Source organism: Gorilla gorilla, chromosome 4 (genome assembly GCF_029281585.2).
Source record: "Gorilla gorilla gorilla isolate KB3781 chromosome 4, NHGRI_mGorGor1-v2.1_pri, whole genome shotgun sequence".
Lineage (NCBI taxonomy): Eukaryota > Metazoa > Chordata > Mammalia > Primates > Hominidae > Gorilla > Gorilla gorilla.
Window position 1 is genome coordinate 10,159,842 of NC_073228.2, and position 18,306 is coordinate 10,178,147.

Consider the following 18,306-nt stretch of genomic DNA (forward strand, 5'->3'; position numbering starts at 1 on the left):
ACGGCCTGGCTCCTCCCAAGTGACCTGGAATTCCAACTGTCCATACCTTTCCCTGAGTCCCTAGAAATGCAGCCACGCTGGGAGCCGACCCCCCTCAGGGTGTCTGCAGGCCCGGGCCTGGCTAGAGGCTCCAGGGCCACTCCAGTGTGTGACTGGAGAGGTGGTGTACCCGAGGCGAGGGGCCCAGGGTACAGGGGAGGGGGCAGGGGGTGCACCTGGGTACCAACGCAGGTCAAGGAAATTTCGCCAGGCAGGGACCCTCTGTCAGTGCCGCTTCTCCAGCAGCATTTTTCCTTTTACTCTTTTTATTTTTAAAATTTTTTTTTATTATTATTTTTAAGATGGAGTCTTGCTCTGTCGCCCAGGCTGGAGTGCAGTCGCGCGATCTCGGCTCACTGCAACCTCCGCCTCCCAGGTTCAAGAGATTCTACTGCCTCAGCCTCCGGAGTAGCTGGGATTACAGGCGCACACCGCCACGCCCGGCTAATTTTTGTATTTTTAGCAGAGACGGGGGGTTTCTCCATGTTGCCCAGACTGATCTCGAACTCCTGGCCTTATGTGATCCACCCTCCTCGGCCTCCCAAAGTGCTGGGATTACAGGTGTGAGCCACTGCACCCGGCCAGTTTTAAATTTTTTTAAAGCAAAGGAGTCTCACTATGTTGCTCAGGCTGCTTAAACCCCTCGCTTCAACTGACCCTCCAGCCTTGGCTTCCCAAAGTGCTGGGATTACAGGCGTGAGCCACTGTGCCCAGCCCTCCCATAGCATTTGGCCAAGGCTTTGCACCTAGAGGTGTCTAATATGTTTGCTGATTTGATTTCACTGGATGCAGATCAGCCTAATGATGCGAGGCTGTTGGTGGCCCAGCTCTCCTCTGCCCCTGCAAAGAGCTGCTGGCCAGTCTTGGTTCTGTCCTCATTCAGGCCTTTAGTGACCACCTGCAGGGTTTTACCAGCATGATGGGTTGACTCATGTGTCTCCTTAATTAACGGTGAAGTCCTAGCCCTCAAGACCTCAGAATGTGACCGTTGTTTGGAAACAGGATGCTTGCAGATGTCACTGGTTAAGATGAGGCAATACCCAACTATAACTGGTGTCCTTACACAAGGGGTAGATGTGAACAGGGACAAAGGCTGGGAGAACACCATGGAGATGAAGGCCGAGACCGTGGCGATGCTGCTAGGGCCAAGGACACCAGGATTGCTGGCGGCACCAGAAGCTGGGGAGAGGCTTGCGACAGATGCTCCTCAGAGCCTCAGGAGGAACCTGCCCTGCTGAAACGCGGATCCCAGATTTCAGCCTCCAGAGCTCTGGGACGGACCGTCATTTTTTTTTTTTTTTTTTTTTGAGACAGAGTCTTGCTCCATTGCCCAGGCTGTAGTGCAGTGGTGTGATGTCAGTTCACTGCAACCTCCGCCTCCTGGGTTCAAGCAATTCTCCTGCCTCAGCCTCCCAAGTAGCTGGGACTACAGGCGCCCGCCACCACGCCCAGAAATTTTTTTGTATTTTTTAGTAGAGATGGGGTTTCACCGTGTTAGCCAGGATGGTCTCGATCTCCTGACCTCGTGATCCACCTGCCTTGGCCTCCCAAAGTGCTGGGATTACAGGCGTAAGCCACCGCGCTTGGCCTTTTTTTTTTTTGAGATGGAGTCTTGCTCTGTCACCCAGGCTGGAGTGCAGCGGCACGATCTCGGCTCACTGCAAGCTCCACCTCCCGGGTTCACGCCATTCTCCTGCTTCAGCCTCCTGAGTAGCTGGGACTACAGGCGCCCGCCACCACGCCCAGCTAATTTTTTTTTTTTTTTTGTATTTTTAGTAGAGACGGGGTTTCACTGTGTTAGCCAGGATGGTCTCGATCTCCTGACCTCGTGATCCACCCGCCTCGGCTTCTCAAAGTGCTGGGATTACAGGCGTGAGCCACCGTGCCCAGCCTAATTTTTGTATTTTTTAGTAGAGAAGGAGTTTCACCTTGTGGGTCAGGCTGCTCTCGAACACCTGACCTCAGGTGATCCGCCCGCCTCGGCCTCCCAAAGTGCTGGGATTACAGGGGTGAGCCACCGCGCCTGGCCAACCATCTGTTTTTCAAGCCACTCAGTCTGTGGTCTGTCAAGACAGCCCCAGTGGACTCATCCATCCAGCTTCAAGTGCTGCAGTGCTCCCAGCACAATCGATGGCTGTCCCTGACAACAAAGACCTCCCTGGTCAACTCTGTGTCTGTGTCCCGTCCCATCCACTTGCTCATGTCCTGTAGTCCAAGCCCTACTTTGGACCTCCACTGGGGCTGTTGCAAAAGTAAAGGCAGCCAGCAATGAAGAGCCTGTTGGAACATGAGTTTTAAAAATTCCCTTGGCTGGGCGCAGCGGCTCACGTCTGTAATCCCAGCACTTTGGGAGGCTGAGGCGGGTGGATCACAAGGCCAGGAGTCTGAGACCAGCCTGGCCAATATGGTGAAACCCCGTCTCTACTAAAAATACAAAAATTAGCCAGACGTGGTGGTGCATGCCCCTGTAGTCCCAGCTACTCGAGAAGGTGAGGCAAAAGAATCGCTTGAACCCGGGACACAGAGGTTGCAGTGAACCGAGGTTGCACCAGTGTGGTCCAGCTTGGGCGACAGAGTGAGACTCTGACTCAAACAAACAAACAAAAAAATTCCCTTGGCTGTGCTTCTAGAGGTAAGATCACAGGGGCCAGGGCAGAGACAGCACACCACCCAGGGTGTGATGGTCCCTGAACGTGGAGAGCAAACTGGACACCACCTTAAGTGTGAGTACGTGTGTCAAACCTGGAATGCAGAGACACTATGCAGGGTGAACCCATGAGTGTGTAGGGAATACCCTGTCCCCTGCAGGTGTGTGAGGCAGGGGAGCCAGGCACGTGGAGGAAAAGTCGCAGGACTGGCTGAGCAGGAGCCTGAGGCACTGAGATCCCAGCCAAGGATGCCTGCGGGGTTTCTGAGCAGGAGGCAGCACCATCAGAGCCATTTTTTTTTTTTTTTTTTTTTTTGAGACAGAGTCTCGCTCTGTCGCCCAGGCTGGAGTGCAGTGGCGCGATCTCGGCTCACTGCAACCTCCGCCTCCCGGGTTCACGCCATTCTCCTGCCCCAGCCTCCCAAGTAGCTGGGACTACAGGCGCCCGCCACCACGCTCGGCTAATTTTTTGTATATTTAGTAGAGACGGGGTTTCACCGTGTTAGCCAGGATGGTCTCGATCTCCTGACCTCATGATCCGCCTGCCTAGGCCATCAGAGTAGTTTTGGGAAAACCATTGAGAGTGAGGCAAGCCACGCTGGAAGGTGAAAACTGACAGGTAGGGAGATGGAGGGGCTCAGGCCTGTTTCCCCACAGCACGGTAGACCTGTGCTTCTGCAGATGTGGAGGGGGTGGCCGCCCCTCACTTTCCAGGAGGTAGAGAGCAAAAGCCCTTCCAATGACCTTGGTACCTACTGTGCCCTTGATCTCGCGTTCCTAGCTATCTCATGGGTTCTGCACCGGTGCCTCCTCCTGCCCTCGGTAAGGCACCTTCTAGGTCCAGCTGTGGGGCAGGGAGCGACAGGCAGGAATAATCTGACCCCTTTGGCCGGGCACGGTGACAGATGGGCTGAAAGATGAGTCACTAAACATGATCTGGGGCGCGGGGCGGGGGTGCAGCTCAGTTTCAGCCCCTCGCGCCGGGGAGGATGACCGTGCAGCTTTATATAGCCCCTGAGCCCTATATAAGCAAGTCAGAGGCCGGGGCTCGTCCGACAGGAGCCCTCAAGCTGATCTGGTCGGGACCGGATACATTATTAACCCCAGTGCAGTAGGGTCCCCAGGGGCAACCTGCCCCACAGCGCCCAAGATGCCTAGCAGAACTGCCCGCTATGCCCGCTACAGCCCACGGCAGCGGCGGCGACGGATGCTGGCTGATCGCAGCGTGCGTTTCCCTAATGATGTCCTGTTCTTGGACCACATCCGGCAGGGTGACCTGGAGCAGGTGGGGCGCTTCATCCGGACTCGGAAAGTCTCCCTGGCCACTATCCACCCCTCAGGTGAGCAAGGCCTGGAAGAGCTGGCCAGGGCCTGTGGGGTGGTGGGGGAGGCCAGCAAGGAGGACCCGACCTGGGGCTCAGTCTTGACCCCTCCCGTCCTCCCTGCCCAGGCCTCGCTGCCTTGCATGAAGCCGTGCTCTCTGGAAACCTGGAATGCGTGAAGCTGCTGGTCAAATACGGGGCGGACATTCACCAGCGAGATGAGGCGGGCTGGACACCCCTGCACATTGCCTGCAGCGATGGGTACCCTGACATAGCCAGGTGAGGGGGCCTGGGTCTACACAGGCTTGAACCCGACCCCTCCGGGCCTCAGTGGGTCCCCAGGATGGGGGCCCCAAAATGTAGCCCGGGTGGTGTCGGCAAGAACCCTAGAGGCTGAGTGCGGTGGCTCACGCCTGCGCCTGTAATCCCAGCACTTTGGGAGGCCGAGGTGGGCGGATCACCTGAGGTCAGGAGTTCGTGACAAGAACCCCCTCACTACTAAAAATACAAAATTAGCCACGCGTGGTGGCGCGCGCCTGTAATCCCAGCTACTCAAGGCTGAGGCAGGAGAATCGCTTGAACCCGGGAAGTGGAGGTTGCCCTGAGTCGAGATCATGCCATTGCACTCCAGCCTGGGTGATAAGAGCGAAACTCTGTCTCAAAAAACAAAAACAAAAACAAAAAAAGAACCCTGCAAACCCTAAAGGCTTCTGGAATCCTGTTTCTGCCTTTGTCCTCAATAGAACCAACTTGAAAAGCTGGCCACAGCTTCCAAAGGGTCAGGTTTCTTCCTCCTCACCCTACCCGGACCTTAGGACCCCAAGGTGGGGGACACACAGGTGACCCCAGGACTCTGGCCCTCTGACCCGGGTTGGGGCGAGCACTCTCCTGGCTCCTCCCCGCTTCAGCCAGAGCGACCTTTGTACCCCAGGTACCTTATCTCCCTGGGAGCGGACAGGGATGCAACCAACGACGATGGCGACCTGCCCTCCGACCTCATCGACCCGGACTTCAAGGAGCTGGTGGAGCTCTTCAAAGGGACCACGATGGACTGAGCCAGCTCTGCCCGCCCGCCCCCGCGCCCAGGGCCGCCTCCCTGGAGAAGCCGCGCGTCGCCCATGGGCCAGCACGTGCCCCACCCGTGGGCCAGGGGCGGCCGGACCCGTCCCTCCACGACCCCGCCACCCCTCCTAGGCCTGGCTTTGTCTCCAGGTGAATTTTTTACTGTGACACTTTTTACTTTTTCAATAAACGTGACTCCCAGGTGAGGGGGCCTGGGTCTACACACGTGGTGCCTGTGGTGGTGTCCTGATTACTGGGCTCTGGCCGCTGCCAGTGGCCGGCGGCGCTCACCGTTCAGGCCAGGGAAGTCCGGAGCTTCCGCCACGAGCCCCAACCCCGCACTGGAATCCCGGCCGCCCCCGCCCTCCGCCAGCCGGGCGGTCACGTGAGAGCGCGCTGCGTCTGCGCCTGTGCAGCCCGCGGTGGCGTCACTTCCGGCGGGGCCTCCCAGCTGGAAGAGGCTGTGGCGGCGGGTCGGGGTGAGGTGAGGCGGGTGCGGCGCCGGGCGGCGGGGACGGGGCGGGGCGGGGCGGGCGCGGCTGGGCTCCGCCCTGGTGTCGCCGCGCGGCCGCGGGTGCCCTGCAGGGCCGGGCGGGGCCGGGCGCGGGGGAGTGGCCGGGCAGCCGGGGTCCGAGGGAGGGGCCGGCGTTCCCCGCCCGGCACCTGCAGGAGGGCGCGGCCCGCGGGGCGCCTGGGAGCGCGCGTGGGGAGGGCGCGGCTCGGACTGAGCGCTTTTCCCGCCCAGGCCGGGGCAGGGGCCGGGGACCCAGCGCGGCCGGACGCTCGCAGCGGGCCCGCCTTCTGCCGCCGTCGGGGCTTTGGGACTGACAGAGCCCCGCTTTCCCGGTCTCCTGGAGGGACCGTGCCTGAGGATGCCTCCGATTCTCGGAGCGCCGCGGGCCCGGCCGTCCGCATTCTTCTTCTGTCCATTTTTCGGCCTTGCCCTCTTTCCCGTCTCCCGGGGCGGTGATGCTGGGCCTAACGGGGAGAACGGGGCCTCCGCCTGCCTTCTAGGCACTCACTGGGCGGTGGTTGTGACCGCAGGGGCGGGAGCCATACGGGGCACGGGCTGTGCTTCTCTCCCTCCTGCCCCTGGGTAGCCGTCGCAGGAAGGTGGTCTTTCAGCTGGATCCCCAAGGATGAGTAGGATAGGTTTGGGCAGAGAAGACAGCTTGACCAGAGGCCCTGAGGTGTAAACAGGGACCACTGAGTGGACTTTGGGTGGGATGTGGCGAGAACATGTAGAGAGGGTGGGAAGTGGGACGTGAAGGAAAAGCCAACTCTTCCTAAAGGACAGGGCTGGATTTGGGGCGAGTCAGGGGAGGTTGTGGTTTGAGTGGGATCAGGATGGGGAGGAGGGCGCACACGCTCAGTCTGTTGCTGCCACCACCCAGGGGACAGGGTGAGGAGGTGGTGCAGCGCTTAGAGGCTTTCCCTGGGCGGTCTTCAAGGGACCACGAGGTGCCAGTGTGGCAGCTGTGACAGCCGTATCCTCGTGCGCCTGCTTGGGCAATAGATCATTTTCTAGCCTCGTTGGCTGAAAAAGACACAGAACACGAAGAGAAAGTGGAGTCTTAGAAACTTTGAATCTCAGAAACTCCGGAGGAGCATAGTGACTAGCGATGGCGTCACTGATTCTAACTCTGGAACCTCACTATTGTCACGTTGCTGGAATGTTACCTCATGGCCTGTTCTTAGGCATGTGGCTGTGTGGGGGAAGGAATTTGAGACTGGGAGGCCAGAGACTGGGGTTCTGTCCCCTCCCCACCAGGAAGTCTCTAAAGCCCTTGGGTCCCCTGGAGGAGGAAGGTTCTACATAGTTCTACCCAATGCGACTCCCCTCCCTATCTGGAGGGAGGGCCAGTCTCTGAGCAAAGCCACATGGGTATCAGTGGGGAGTGGGTCTTTCAGGGAGTCCAGAAACCTGCTGTAGGGTGCAGGCAGAGTGGAGGCAGGCTTTGGGAGGCTCAGGCCAGCTGCAGCATTTGGGCTGAGCCCCAACTGCTGTGGCCCCGGAGGCCCTGGGAGGGGCACCGCTGCTTGGTGGCAGGCTCCTTCAGTGCTGAACTGGGAGTTCTCAGGGTATCTTTCTGGTCCAGCTGTGGGGACGTGGGCAACGTGTGTAAGGGCCCAGCGTGGTGGCTGCCCTGTCCTTAGCCCGACAAGTGTTTGCTGTGGCTGGTGGCAGTCTCTTCTTTCAGTCCCCAGTGCTTTTCTGGGCCTCCACCTCCCTAAGAGTGGGCTGACTCTACATTCCAGTTTACCCAGAAGAGTTGTTTCATTCTTGATAATCAACAGCATCCCTTTCGTTCTTTTTTTTTTTTTTTTTTGAGGGCGGAGAGCAGAGATGGGGCCCTTTTTTGTTTGTTTGTTTGTTTGTTTTGAGATAGAGTCTTGCTCTGTCTCTGTTTCCCAAGCTGGAGTGCAGTGACATGGTCTCTGCTCACTGCAACCTGTGCCTCCTGGGTATAAAGCGGTTCTCCTGCCTCAGACTCCTGAGAAGCTGGAATTACAGGTGCATACCACCATGCCTGGCTAATTTTTTTTTTTTTTGAGAGACAGAGTCTTGCTCTGTTGCCCAGGCTGGAGTGCAGTGGCACAATCTCGGCTCACTGTAACCTCTGCTTCCTGGGTTCAAGCGATTCTCCTGCCTCAGCTTCCCAAGTAGCTGGGACTACAGGTATGTGCCACCACGCCCAGCTAATTTTTGTATTTTTTTTAGTAGAGATGGGGTTTCACTGTATGTTGGCCAGGCTGGTCTCGAACTCCTGACCTCATATGATCCTTCCACCTTGGCCTCCCAAAGTGCTGGGATTACAGGCATGAGCCACTGCGCCTGGCCTAATTTTTGTATTTTTTTTTAGTAGCAATGGGGTTTCGCCATGTTGCCCAGGCTGGTCTCAAACTCCTGACCTCCTATGATCTGCCCACCTCAGCCTCCCAGAGTGCCAGGATTACAGGCGTGAGTCACCGCACCTGGTCGAGATGGGGCTCTTTCTATGTTGCCCAGGCCAGTCTTGAACTCCTGACCTCCCAAAGTGCTAGGATTACCACCACATCTAGCCCCTTTCTTTTTTCTTTTTTTGAGACGAAGTCTCACTCTTGTCCCCCAGGCTGGAGTGCAGTGGCGTGATCTCGGCTCACTGCAACCTCTGCCTCCCGGGTTCAAGCGATTCTCCTGCCTCAGCCCCCTGAGTAGCTGGGATTACAGGCGCCTGCCACCACACCCGGCTACTTTTTGTATTTTTAGTAGAGACGGGGTTTCACCATGCTGGCCAGGCTGGTCTCGAACTCCTGACCTCAGGTGATCTGCCCACCTCAGCCTCCCAACGTGCTGGGATTACAGGCGTGAGCCACCACGTCTGGCCCCAGCCCCTTTCATTCTTAACAGCATCCAGTTGAACCATATGGCACATGCTTGTCCTGTCCATCATCGTATTGGATAAGGAGCCACAGAGACCTCACTGAGCTGCTGGCTTTCCATGGCTGTGCGTCCGTCCCTATTGGAGCAGGCGAGCATACCTGTGGGCTGCATCACTTTGAATGAGGACGCTGAGGCTCAGAGGAGCTTGCCCGGGGCCCCAGAGCAGGGGAATACCTGCAGCCCAGTAGGCCAGGCCCTGTAGGCTGGACAGCCACGGAAGCAGGCAGTCAGGTCCTGCAGAATGCGCAGACTTGTAGGTCGCCTGCGCTCTGTGTGGCTGGTGGCAGGTAGTCCTGTGGCAAAGGCTGTTGGGGCAGGAGTGGAGCAGCAGGTGACACCTGATAAAACAAGTTGGGACTGGACAGTGGGCTTGATGGCAGCAGAGGGCCTGGGTGACACCCTAGTGGTAAGTGACTTGGGGATAGGGTTTCAGGAAGATCATGTAGACATGTGTGTCCACCTGTCCTGATGCTGGGCGTCTGGAACTGGAGGTTGTCCCAGCACTGGGTGGGGTGGGGTGGCGTGGGATGTGGAAGACTTTGAGGGGAAGGGGAGAAAATACCTAAAGACCATGTAGCCTGAGGGGCTCTGGAAGGGTGGTCCTGGGCCAGGAGAGTGTCATCGAGGGTCCTCCCATGTGACACCCCAGCCATTGTGAGCTGCGCTATATTTTACAGTACATTGAGAAATAAAAACCACCATTGGTTAAATTCTGACGTGTTAGCAATTGTCAGGCGCAGCCCAGTTTCAAAGATATTAAAATATGAAAACTATGAAAGAAAACTCTCAGAGGCAGTGGGGTGTGGTGTAGCGACTGAGGAGTACGGGGCCGTGGCCGGGACGTCGGCATGCTCGGTCTTGATTCTGACAGAAAGAGGGAAGGAAAACGGGACCGAGGCATCGCCTGACCCTCCGTCGCTGCTCTCATCCTGGTGGTGGCCCAGGTGGGATGAAGGCCAGGGGGCCGGGCTGGGTGGGGTCTCGAAACCTCTGAAGTGGGGCTGTCTCTCTGGGCTGAATGGAGCCCCTCCCTCCCGCCCTTCACCTGTGGTCGGCCTCGGTCAGGCCGCCACTCCCCTTTACCTAGGCATCTGAGGTGTCAGCCTCCTGCTGGCTCAGGGGCTGCCACCTTGGGTGGCCGTCTGCCGTGTGCTGGGTCTTTTCCGGCTGCCCCCGGCGCTTCTCTGGGCCTGTGCCATTGTCCCCTGCTCACTCTCACCCACTATGGTCCTGAGTCCCTCCACATCCACCACCTCAGGGACCCCATGCATGCGTGTTATGCCTCAGGGTTCCCTCTGCTTAGCCAGACACCAGCCTGCTGCCCACCGGGCCTGAGCTAGGGCTGAGCTGCCTGCCAGCCACACTTCCTGCCCTCCCCCCTCAGCTGTGTGCCTCACTGTGCTAGGCTGCCTCGCTGAGGTTGTTGGAGGCCTTATTGTGGCTCCGTGGTGACCTCTTGGTTCAGAGCTTGCTTGACCTCCAGCCCTCTCCGTGGAGGGCTCCTTCCTGCCCTCACAGACACCGTCCTGGCCCCGGCTCCGGTTATGTCCATGCCTCGGCCCTCTGCAGCTTCCTCCCGTGCCATGTGTCCCAGGGCCTGTCTGTGGCCCCTCAGGTCCTGCCTCTTGTGCTTGGTGTCCGTCTCTGCGTGGGGGCTGTGGTGCCCCCTCTGGCTGCTGATTCCCTTATGGGAATAGGCCAGGTATGCATTGCTACCCTTCTGCGGTGGCTCTTCCCTTTGGGTAATTACAAGTGAAATTCTCCAGCTGTCCTTGTACGCATCTTGGGTATGTGTACCTAGGAGCAGAATGGCTGGGTCATAGGTTGTGCACAGATACTTGATTTTTAATGGAAAATTCCTTCTGGGTCAGAATTGGGCACCCAGCTCCTTGGCAGGGCCCCAGGAGGCAGTGAGGCTGAATGAGCTGCAGAACCGTTTCTTGTGCTTCCAGGGGGACAGCAGGCCCCTGGCCTCTTGGAACTGCTGGCACATCCAGGAAAGCCTGGGGCTATGTGTGCAGGGTCAGGGGGTGGGGGGGCAGTGTGAGGCCCTGGGGGTCGCTGAGCTGGAGGAAGAAGTAGGGAGAGGTGGGAAGGGCTCTTCGTGTCTGGGAAGACTTAGAGGACACAGCCTGTGGTGTTGAGGGTGTGGGCGCATTTCTTTTCCTAACAAGAGGAGGCAAACGGGACTCCTTGTTGACTTAAAAAACTGTATGGTTGTGGCCGGGCGCGGTGGCTCACGCCTGTAATCCCAGCACTTTGGGAGGCCGAGGCAGGTGGATCACGAGGTCAGGAGGTCGAGACCATCCTGACTAACACAGTGAAACCCCATCTCCACTAAAAATACAAAAAATTAGCTGGGCGTGGTGGCGGGCGCCTGTAGTCCCAGCGACTCGAGAGGCTGAGGCAGGAGAATGGCGTCAACCCGGGAGGCGGAGCTTGCAGTGAGCCGAGATCGCGCCACTGCACTCCAGCCTGGACGACAGAGCGAGACTCCGTCTCAAAAAAAAAAAAAAAATGTATGGGTGCACAATAGGTGTATATATTTATGGGGTTTTAAATTTATTTACTTAGAGACAGAGTCTCGCTCTGTCACCCAGGCTGGAGTGCAGTGGTATGATCATGGCTCACCACAGCCTCCACCTCCCAGGCTCAAGCAATCCTACCACCTCAGCCATCACTCCTGCCAAAGTTTTTATATTTTTGTAGAAATGGGATTTTGCCGGCCGGGCATGGTGGCTCACGACTGTAATCCCAGCACTTTGGGAGGCCCAGGTGGGTGGATCACAAGGTCAGGAGATCGAGACCATCCTGGCTAACAGGATGAAATCCCGTCTCTACTAATAATACAAAAAATTAGCCGGGCGTGGTGGCGGGCTTCTGTAGTCGCAGCCACTTGGGAGGCTGAGGCGGGAGAATGGCGTGAACCCGGAAGGCGGAGCTTGCAGTGAGCCAAGATGGCGCCACTGCACTCCAGCCTGGGCAGCAGAGCGAGACTCCATCTCAAATAAATAAATAAATAAATAAATAAATAAAAGAAATGGGATTTTGCCATGTTGCCCAGGCTGGTTTTGAACTCTTGGGCTCAAGTGATCTGCCCTCTTTAGCCTCCCAAAGTGTTGGGATTACAGGCGTATTTTAATAGGCCAGCAACCGTACCCAGTTTTTTTTTTTTTTTTTTTTTTTTTTGAGACGGAGTCTTGCTCTGTCGACCAAGCTGGAGTGCAGTGGCACGATCTCAGCTCACTGCAACCTCCGCCTCCCAGGTTCAAGCACTTCTCCTGCCTCAGCCTCCTGAGTAGCTGGGACCACAGGTGCCCACCACCACATCCGGCTAATTTTTGTATTTTTAGTAGAGACAGGGTTTCACCATATTGGCCAGGCTGGTCTTGAACTCCTGACCTTGTGATCCACCCGCCTCGGCCTCCCAAAGTGCTGGGATTATAGGCGTGAGCCACCGCGCCTGGCCTTTTTTTTTTTTTTTGAGATGGAGTCTTGCTCTGTCGCCCAGGTTGGAGTGCGTTGGCGCAATCTTGGCTCACTGCACCTCCACCTCCCGGGTTCAAGCGATTCTCCTGTTTCAGCCTCCCGAGTAGCTGGGATTACGGGCGCCTGCCACCATGCCCAACTAATTTTGTATTTTTAGTAGAGACAGGGTTTCACCATGTTCGCCAGGCTGCTCTCAAACTCGTGACCTCAGGTGATCCACCCGCCTCGGCCTCCCAAAGTGTTGGGATTACAAGCGTGAGCCACCATGCCTGGGCTTTTTTTTTTTTTTTTTGACACAGGGTCTTGCTCTGTTGCCTGGGCTGGAGTGCAGTGCCACGATCTTGGCTTACTGCAGCCTTGACCTCCTGGGTTCAAGCAGTCCTCCCACCCCAGCCTCTGAGTAGCTGGGACTACAAGTGCATGCTGCCACACCAGGTGTGTTCATATGGGTGTGTGCAGCATGTGTGTGGGCAGGTGTGTACAGACAGGTGTGTGCAGGCGGTTGTGTGTATGCATGTGTGTGGCAGATGTATTCAGCTAAGGTGTGCAGGTATGTGTGGGCAGGTGTGTGTGTGTGTGTGTGTGTGCGCACACACACAAGGCAAAGGGAGCCCCGGAAGGGTAGTTGCTTGGGAGGATGTGGGGCCATCAGTGGGATCTGGGGCAGGAGTGACAACCGAACTCAGCAGGGGGACCCCAGGCCAAAGGTGTGGCTGCAGAAAGGCCAAGTGGCCACTGGAGGCAGAGGATGCATGGGGAGAAGAGCCACTGGAGAGGGCAGGCTGGGAGGCAGGTATCCCTAAAGCAGCAGTCGGTCAGTGGTGAGAGCCAGCAGGGGGCGAGGCAGGGGGCTGGCCAGTCCACCTGTTACCTGAGCTCTGCCTTTCTCTGTAACGGGAGCTTCACAGCAGGCAGCGTGTCCCTGTGGGACCCTCAACCCAAACAGGCCTTTCCCTCCGTGCTCTGGTGTTCGTGGGCTGGAGTCCCTGGCAGGAGGACTGGGCAGAGAGATCCCAGAGTCCAAGAAAGGAGAGGTGACTTTGTGAGCAAACTGGGTGCTGCCGTGGGTGGGGAGCCCCTGGCCCTTTTTGGACCCCACTCCTGGCCTGGGATGGGGCACAGAGTTCCAGGGCTGGGAGCTGGTTTTCTGCTCTTTGCTGGTTTTGCCCTTGAGCCGTGGGATTCTTATCACGTGGTGTTTGAGGGCTGGACCATTGACATGAGGCGGAACGAGCCAGAGAGGACTCGAAGCCTCAGTGCTCCTGGCCCTCTGTGAGGGCTGCAGCCATGTGCCCTGGAGTATCTGCAGCCTTGGGCCTCTGGGTGGGCAGGGGAGTTGCTTGTGCTCAAAGCCCCCTCCTGGGAATCCTGGGACTCCCCTCCCTGAGAACCTGGAGTTGCCCCCTCTGGAGCAGGGCAGGCTGGAGACCAGCCCTGTCGGCTTCCCCACCCTGGGGTTGTGTGTCCTCAGCTGGAGTGGGGACACTGTCCAGCTTGCCAGTGTGAGCGTCTGAGCCTCCAAATAGACTCCATTTTTCCAGAGCCGTGGATTCCCCTGGGCTGAGAGGCCATAAACGGGCGGCAGCCCAGGGTCTTGGTCACCAGGTCAGGCCCAGCAGCTTCCTCCAGGGCCACCCCCTCTGCCCACCAGGGGAGCTGGAGTTTGGTTCCATCTCCAGGGTACTGATGTGGCTCATGCTCTAGGGAACCAGGAAGCTGGACCTGGGTAGGTGCCGGGGAGCTGGGATCACCCTTGGGAAGCTCATCCCCGTTTTACAGAAAGGAAATCAAGGCTCAGCAGAAGCCGTGTGCCCAGCCATGCACCAGGGAGAGCAGGGTCAGTTTCCTGAGGGGCTGCAGGCCCTCTGCTGCAGTGAGAGGCAGCCGGACATCAGAGATGCTGGCGGCTCCACCAGCCCACGTGGGGAGGGGCTCTGGCCACGGTGCTCCCGGTGCTGGGGCTGAGGCCTCCACGTCTGAGCCTGAGACGTGGAGGATCAAGGCCGCTGAGCGGGCTTGATCGCTTCAAGTCGTGTGTGTGTCTGGCTTGTCTGGCCAGCTCCCTGCTACCTCCTAGGGTTGCCTGGAGCCCACTGGCTGCCTGTGGCTGGACCCCAGCCTATGGGGGACACCCTGGTAGGCAGAGGGACCATGCACTTTGTTCACATCTGAAGGGAGGAGGCAGGTGTGCCCTATACCTCCCCCTCCTTCTGTGCTGGAGAGGGTGGCCCTGCGTCCGTCCCACTCCTGCGCTGGCTTCTGTTTCAGAGGCTGAGGGGATCTGGCGGTGGAGCGCTAGGATCAGACGCCCCCGCGATGACCAGGTGGGTCTCAGGCAGGTGGGCTGGTCTCCACCGGGGCGGGGTGTGGGCTCCCACCCTGCTGTGTGCCCTGTCTCATGCGCCAGGCTCCCCCAGCTCCCCCGTCTCCAGAGTCGTGTACAACGGCAAGAGGACCAGCAGCCCCCGCTCCCCACCCAGCAGCAGCGAGATCTTCACCCCAGCCCACGAGGAGAACGTCCGCTTCATTTACGAAGGTGGGTGCGCCTGCCACACACAGCTCCTGCCCTGTCCTTGACGGAGTCAGCTCTGCCCCCAGCCCAGGACCCACGCTCCGAGGAACCTCCTGTGGCCCCTGCCCCTGCCCCTCCAGGGCACAGATAGCCCCATCACTGTGTCCACAGCCTTCAGGGCCCAGGTGGGTGGGGGTGGCCGAGGGGACCTTGTGTAGAGAGGAGACCTGGTTCTGATCATGGGGGGAGCCCGGGAGGAGGAGCTGGGAGTGGGCCATGCTGCAGATAGAGGCCGCATTGGGAGCCAGTCATCCATGTTGGCAGCACTGGAGGAGTTTGCTGGGGAAAGGGAGGGGCCTTTGAAGACAGACAGGCACGCACCCAGCCATGAACGGGCGTGTTGCAGAAGTGGCTGGGAGGTGGTTGTCTGGGATTAGGGGAGTGTGCCGTGTGCTGGGGCTGGGGAGGTGCGTGGATGAGGTGGGAAAGATAAGAGGCCTAGCTGAGGAGGATGCGCTGCCTCCGAGGCGCAGGGAAGCCTGGGGTAGGGTCATAGGGGTCCCTCTGACCACAGTCCTGGTCATCTTGCGGGGAAGGGACAGGCCTGCCAGAGGAGCAGGGACAGGGTCTGCAGGTGAGTGAGGCTGGGGTGGGCAGAGGGCTGTGGAGGAGCATGGAGGACACTTCTGAGGGAGAAGAGGATCTGGGAGGGCAGGAGCTGAGGGCAGGCACTCTCATGATGTGGATGCCACCCCCTGGGGCAGGGGGCCCTGAGCACACCACTCTCTGCCTCTGCAGCGTGGCAGGGCGTGGAGCGAGACCTGCGAGGCCAGGTGCCAGGTGGCGAGCGGGGCCTGGTGGAGGAGTACGTGGAGAAGGTCCCTAACCCCAGCCTGAAGAGTGAGTGGGGGCTGACCTGGGGGCAGGGCTGGGCCGGCAGGCCGGGCCTCATGGGCAGGAGGGGCCTGTGCCCACCACCTACCGCGTTGTCCCCTGGCAGCCTTCAAGCCCATCGACCTGAGTGACCTGAAGCGCCGGAGCACGCAGGATGCCAAGAAGTCCTAGAGCGCCCGGCGCCTCTACCCGGCCTCCGGAAGATCAGGGTGCGAGGTGTCGGTTCCCTCCTGTCCTGTGGCCCTGCCCATGGGATGGGGGTGCCTTGCTCCAGCGGGCTGCAGACCCCAGCACTGGCGTGACTGACGGCTGAGGCCTGCCTCTCCTTCCCAAGCCCCCTTCCTTCATCCTTGGGGGTCTCAGGCTGCCCCCATCATGGGGGTCTGGGCCCTGCCCACCCTCCTGCCCTCCCCCAGCCACCTGGCTGCATTTTTGAAGCTGCCTGGCCCCCAGGGGCCCTGACCTGACCTCTCTCCTCTCCCCTCACCCTCCTGCCCCTGGCCACTGCAGGATCAGGAGGGGAGAAGAAGGAGCCTCTGCTGCCTCCCAGGCTGCTGGGACTGGGCTGGTTTTGTCCTTGAAGTGGTCAGGATACAGGACAAGGGCAGCCCCACCCCATCCAGCCTGGGCTCCCCGCAGACCCTTGCTGCTCCCGTGGCCTGGACACACTGGGGAGCTTCTCACACCTACCCCTACCGTCCAGCCTGGCCTCTTCCCTGAATCAGCTTCAAGATGGCACCAGCTCTTTGGGCCTAGGATACTGCCGGGCCCCCCAAGGGGGTCCCCAGCAACCAGGCCTGGCCTCCTGGTGTCTGCGGTCACAGTGGCCCCTGGGCAGGGGCACCCAGGCTGACCCTGAGGTGCTGCTTCTGGGTCTGTCTTGGCTCTGGGGTGTGCTGGGAGAGTCACCAGGTCCCTTTTTCTTCCTGTGCCCTCTGAAAGCCAAGTGTCTGTGTGGCTGTGGAGCTTGAGGGTCTGTGAATAAAGGCGGCAGCGCTGGGCATGGCCTCTTGATGGTCTGTCAGGCCTCTACCCCTGTGGCACACATGCACAGCCAGCTCCCGGGCAGGGCTGGAAACCCCAGATCATGGCGAAGGCTTCTCAAGCCCAGAAATTCTCAGTCTAAGCCACTGGGCGTGCTCAGGTCTCCTAGGGCAGGTGGTGGCAGGGAGGGCATTCTGGAGGGAGAGGCTGGGCTGCCTGATATCACCACCCTTGTTCTGCCACAGGGGCTCCGCAGGGGGCCGCAGAGGTAGTAGGCGCCACCCTGAACCCACCCTCTGGGGCACTGTGGCCCCTCTAGGAGCTGGCTCCTCCCCTGTCCAGAAGAAGGGGGTGCCTCTGGGCTCCTCCCCGCCCGGATGAAGGGGGTGCCGCTGGGCCCAGGAGAGAGCCACGTGCACTTGACCTTCAAACCTGCAAGCTGCCCTGGCAGGCCAGACAGGGAGCTCTATTCCTGTTCCTGTTGGAAGCGAAACCAGAATTATTCCAGGAACACGCTTTCCCAGAAGAGTGGCCCCACAGGCGCCTCCTGGTGGGTGGGCTGGTGCAGGAGATGTTGGCGCAGGGCTGGCCTCCCCGGGGAGGAGGAGCAGGGGAGGGTGTTCCAGTAATAAACCAGCCCAGCTGCTGCCTGGCAGCCAGTGTGCACAGCAGTACCCAGCCCCGAGCCAACTCCCTGTAAACACACGGCCTTACCTGGCCCCCGTGGGGCCTGTGAGTCCTTCGAGGAGCGTTTCGAGTGCCCACCAGGCTAGGGTGACCCAGGCTGCCTCCCCCTGTCGAGCCGATGCAGCTTGGGGGACCACCACCACCGGGATGAGGGGCGGGCGGCTCACAGCGGTCCTCATGCCATGTGCCCTCCACTCACCGAGCCTCTTGGGGACAAGGCCCTGCCCTGTGCACCTTCTGTACAGTGGTAGCTGCAAGGGCCAGCAGAGGTCCTGCAGTGGGGGGCCCACTCAAACATGGGGTTCCCGGATTCCCAGGAGGAGGAGGGGTGGGCTTGAGCCCTGGCCAGGCCATTGCTACACCGTGGCTGTGAGCAGGTTGGAGTCAGCCTTGGTTTCTTCAGGTGGTGATGACTACATCCTGGGTGGCGCAGTGCTTGGTGCCGCTACCCCCACGAGTCACCGTGTAGGTGCACTTGACAAGGTGCTGAGCCCCACACAGCAAGCGCGACCCTCAGCCTTCGGTGGGGAGCCTGGGCTCTGCAGTCTGGGGCCTGGCACACGGCCAGCCTGCCTCAATTTACCCCTCTGGGTTTTCTGGGTTTTGGTGTTTTGTTTGTTTGTTTTTGAGACGGAGTCTTGCTCTGTCACCCAGGCTGGAGTGCAGTGGCGTGATGTCGGCTCACTGCAACCTCCACCTCCTGGGTTCAAGCGATTCTCCTGCCTCAACCTCCCGAGTAGCTGAGACTACAGGCAAGCGCCACCATGCCTGGCCAACTTTTTGTATTTTTAGTAGAGACGGTTTCACCGTGTTAGCCAGGATGGTCTCAATCTTCTGACCTTGTGATCCACCCTCCTCGGCCTCCCAAAGTGCTGGGATTACAGGCGTGAGCCACCGTGCCCAGCCTTTGGGTTTTTTTTTTTTTTTTTTTAAGCAAATTTATTAAAGAAAAGGGGCCAGGTGAGGTGGGTCACGCCTGTAATTCCAGCATTTTGGGAGGCTGAGGCGGGCGGATCACAAAGTCAGGCGTTCGAGACCAACCTGGCCAATATGGTGAAACTCCATTTCTACTAAAAATAGAAAAATTAGGGCCGGGTGCGGTGGTTCACGCCTGTGATTCCATCGCTTTGGGAGGCTGAGGCGGGTGGATCACAAGGTCAGGAGATTGAGACCATCCTGGCTAACACAGTGAAACCCCATCTCTACTAAAAACAAAAATTAGCTGGGTGTGGTGGCGGGCACCTAT

General features: G+C 59.0%; 2 protein-coding genes across 5 annotated transcripts; both read left to right on the forward strand.

The window, feature by feature from the left end:
- Positions 1-3,197: 3,197 nt before the first annotated feature.
- Positions 3,198-5,293, forward strand: PPP1R27 (protein phosphatase 1 regulatory subunit 27). The gene is made up of 3 exons (XM_004040771.5): positions 3,198-4,026; positions 4,137-4,287; positions 4,940-5,293. The coding sequence occupies exons 1-3, from the start codon at positions 3,837-3,839 to the stop codon at positions 5,061-5,063; spliced, it is 465 nt and encodes a 154-aa protein (XP_004040819.1). The 5' UTR covers positions 3,198-3,836; the 3' UTR covers positions 5,064-5,293.
- A 134-nt stretch (positions 5,294-5,427) lies between these two features.
- MCRIP1 (MAPK regulated corepressor interacting protein 1) lies at positions 5,428-16,390 on the forward strand. Of its 4 annotated transcripts, XM_055389430.1 has the most exons (6): positions 5,488-5,554; positions 12,283-12,418; positions 14,252-14,307; positions 14,401-14,519; positions 15,294-15,395; positions 15,496-16,390. In XM_055389430.1, exons 2-6 carry the CDS (start codon positions 12,404-12,406, stop codon positions 15,558-15,560), a joined length of 357 nt encoding a protein of 118 aa, XP_055245405.1. In that variant the 5' UTR covers positions 5,488-5,554; positions 12,283-12,403; the 3' UTR covers positions 15,561-16,390. The 4 variants fall into 4 exon arrangements, with proteins under 4 accessions (XP_030867540.1, XP_055245405.1, XP_055245406.1 ...); XM_031011680.3 differs by lacking the exon at positions 12,283-12,418 and having other exon boundaries at positions 5,428-5,554; XM_055389431.2 differs by lacking the exon at positions 12,283-12,418 and having other exon boundaries at positions 5,504-5,549.
- Positions 16,391-18,306: the final 1,916 nt, after the last annotated feature.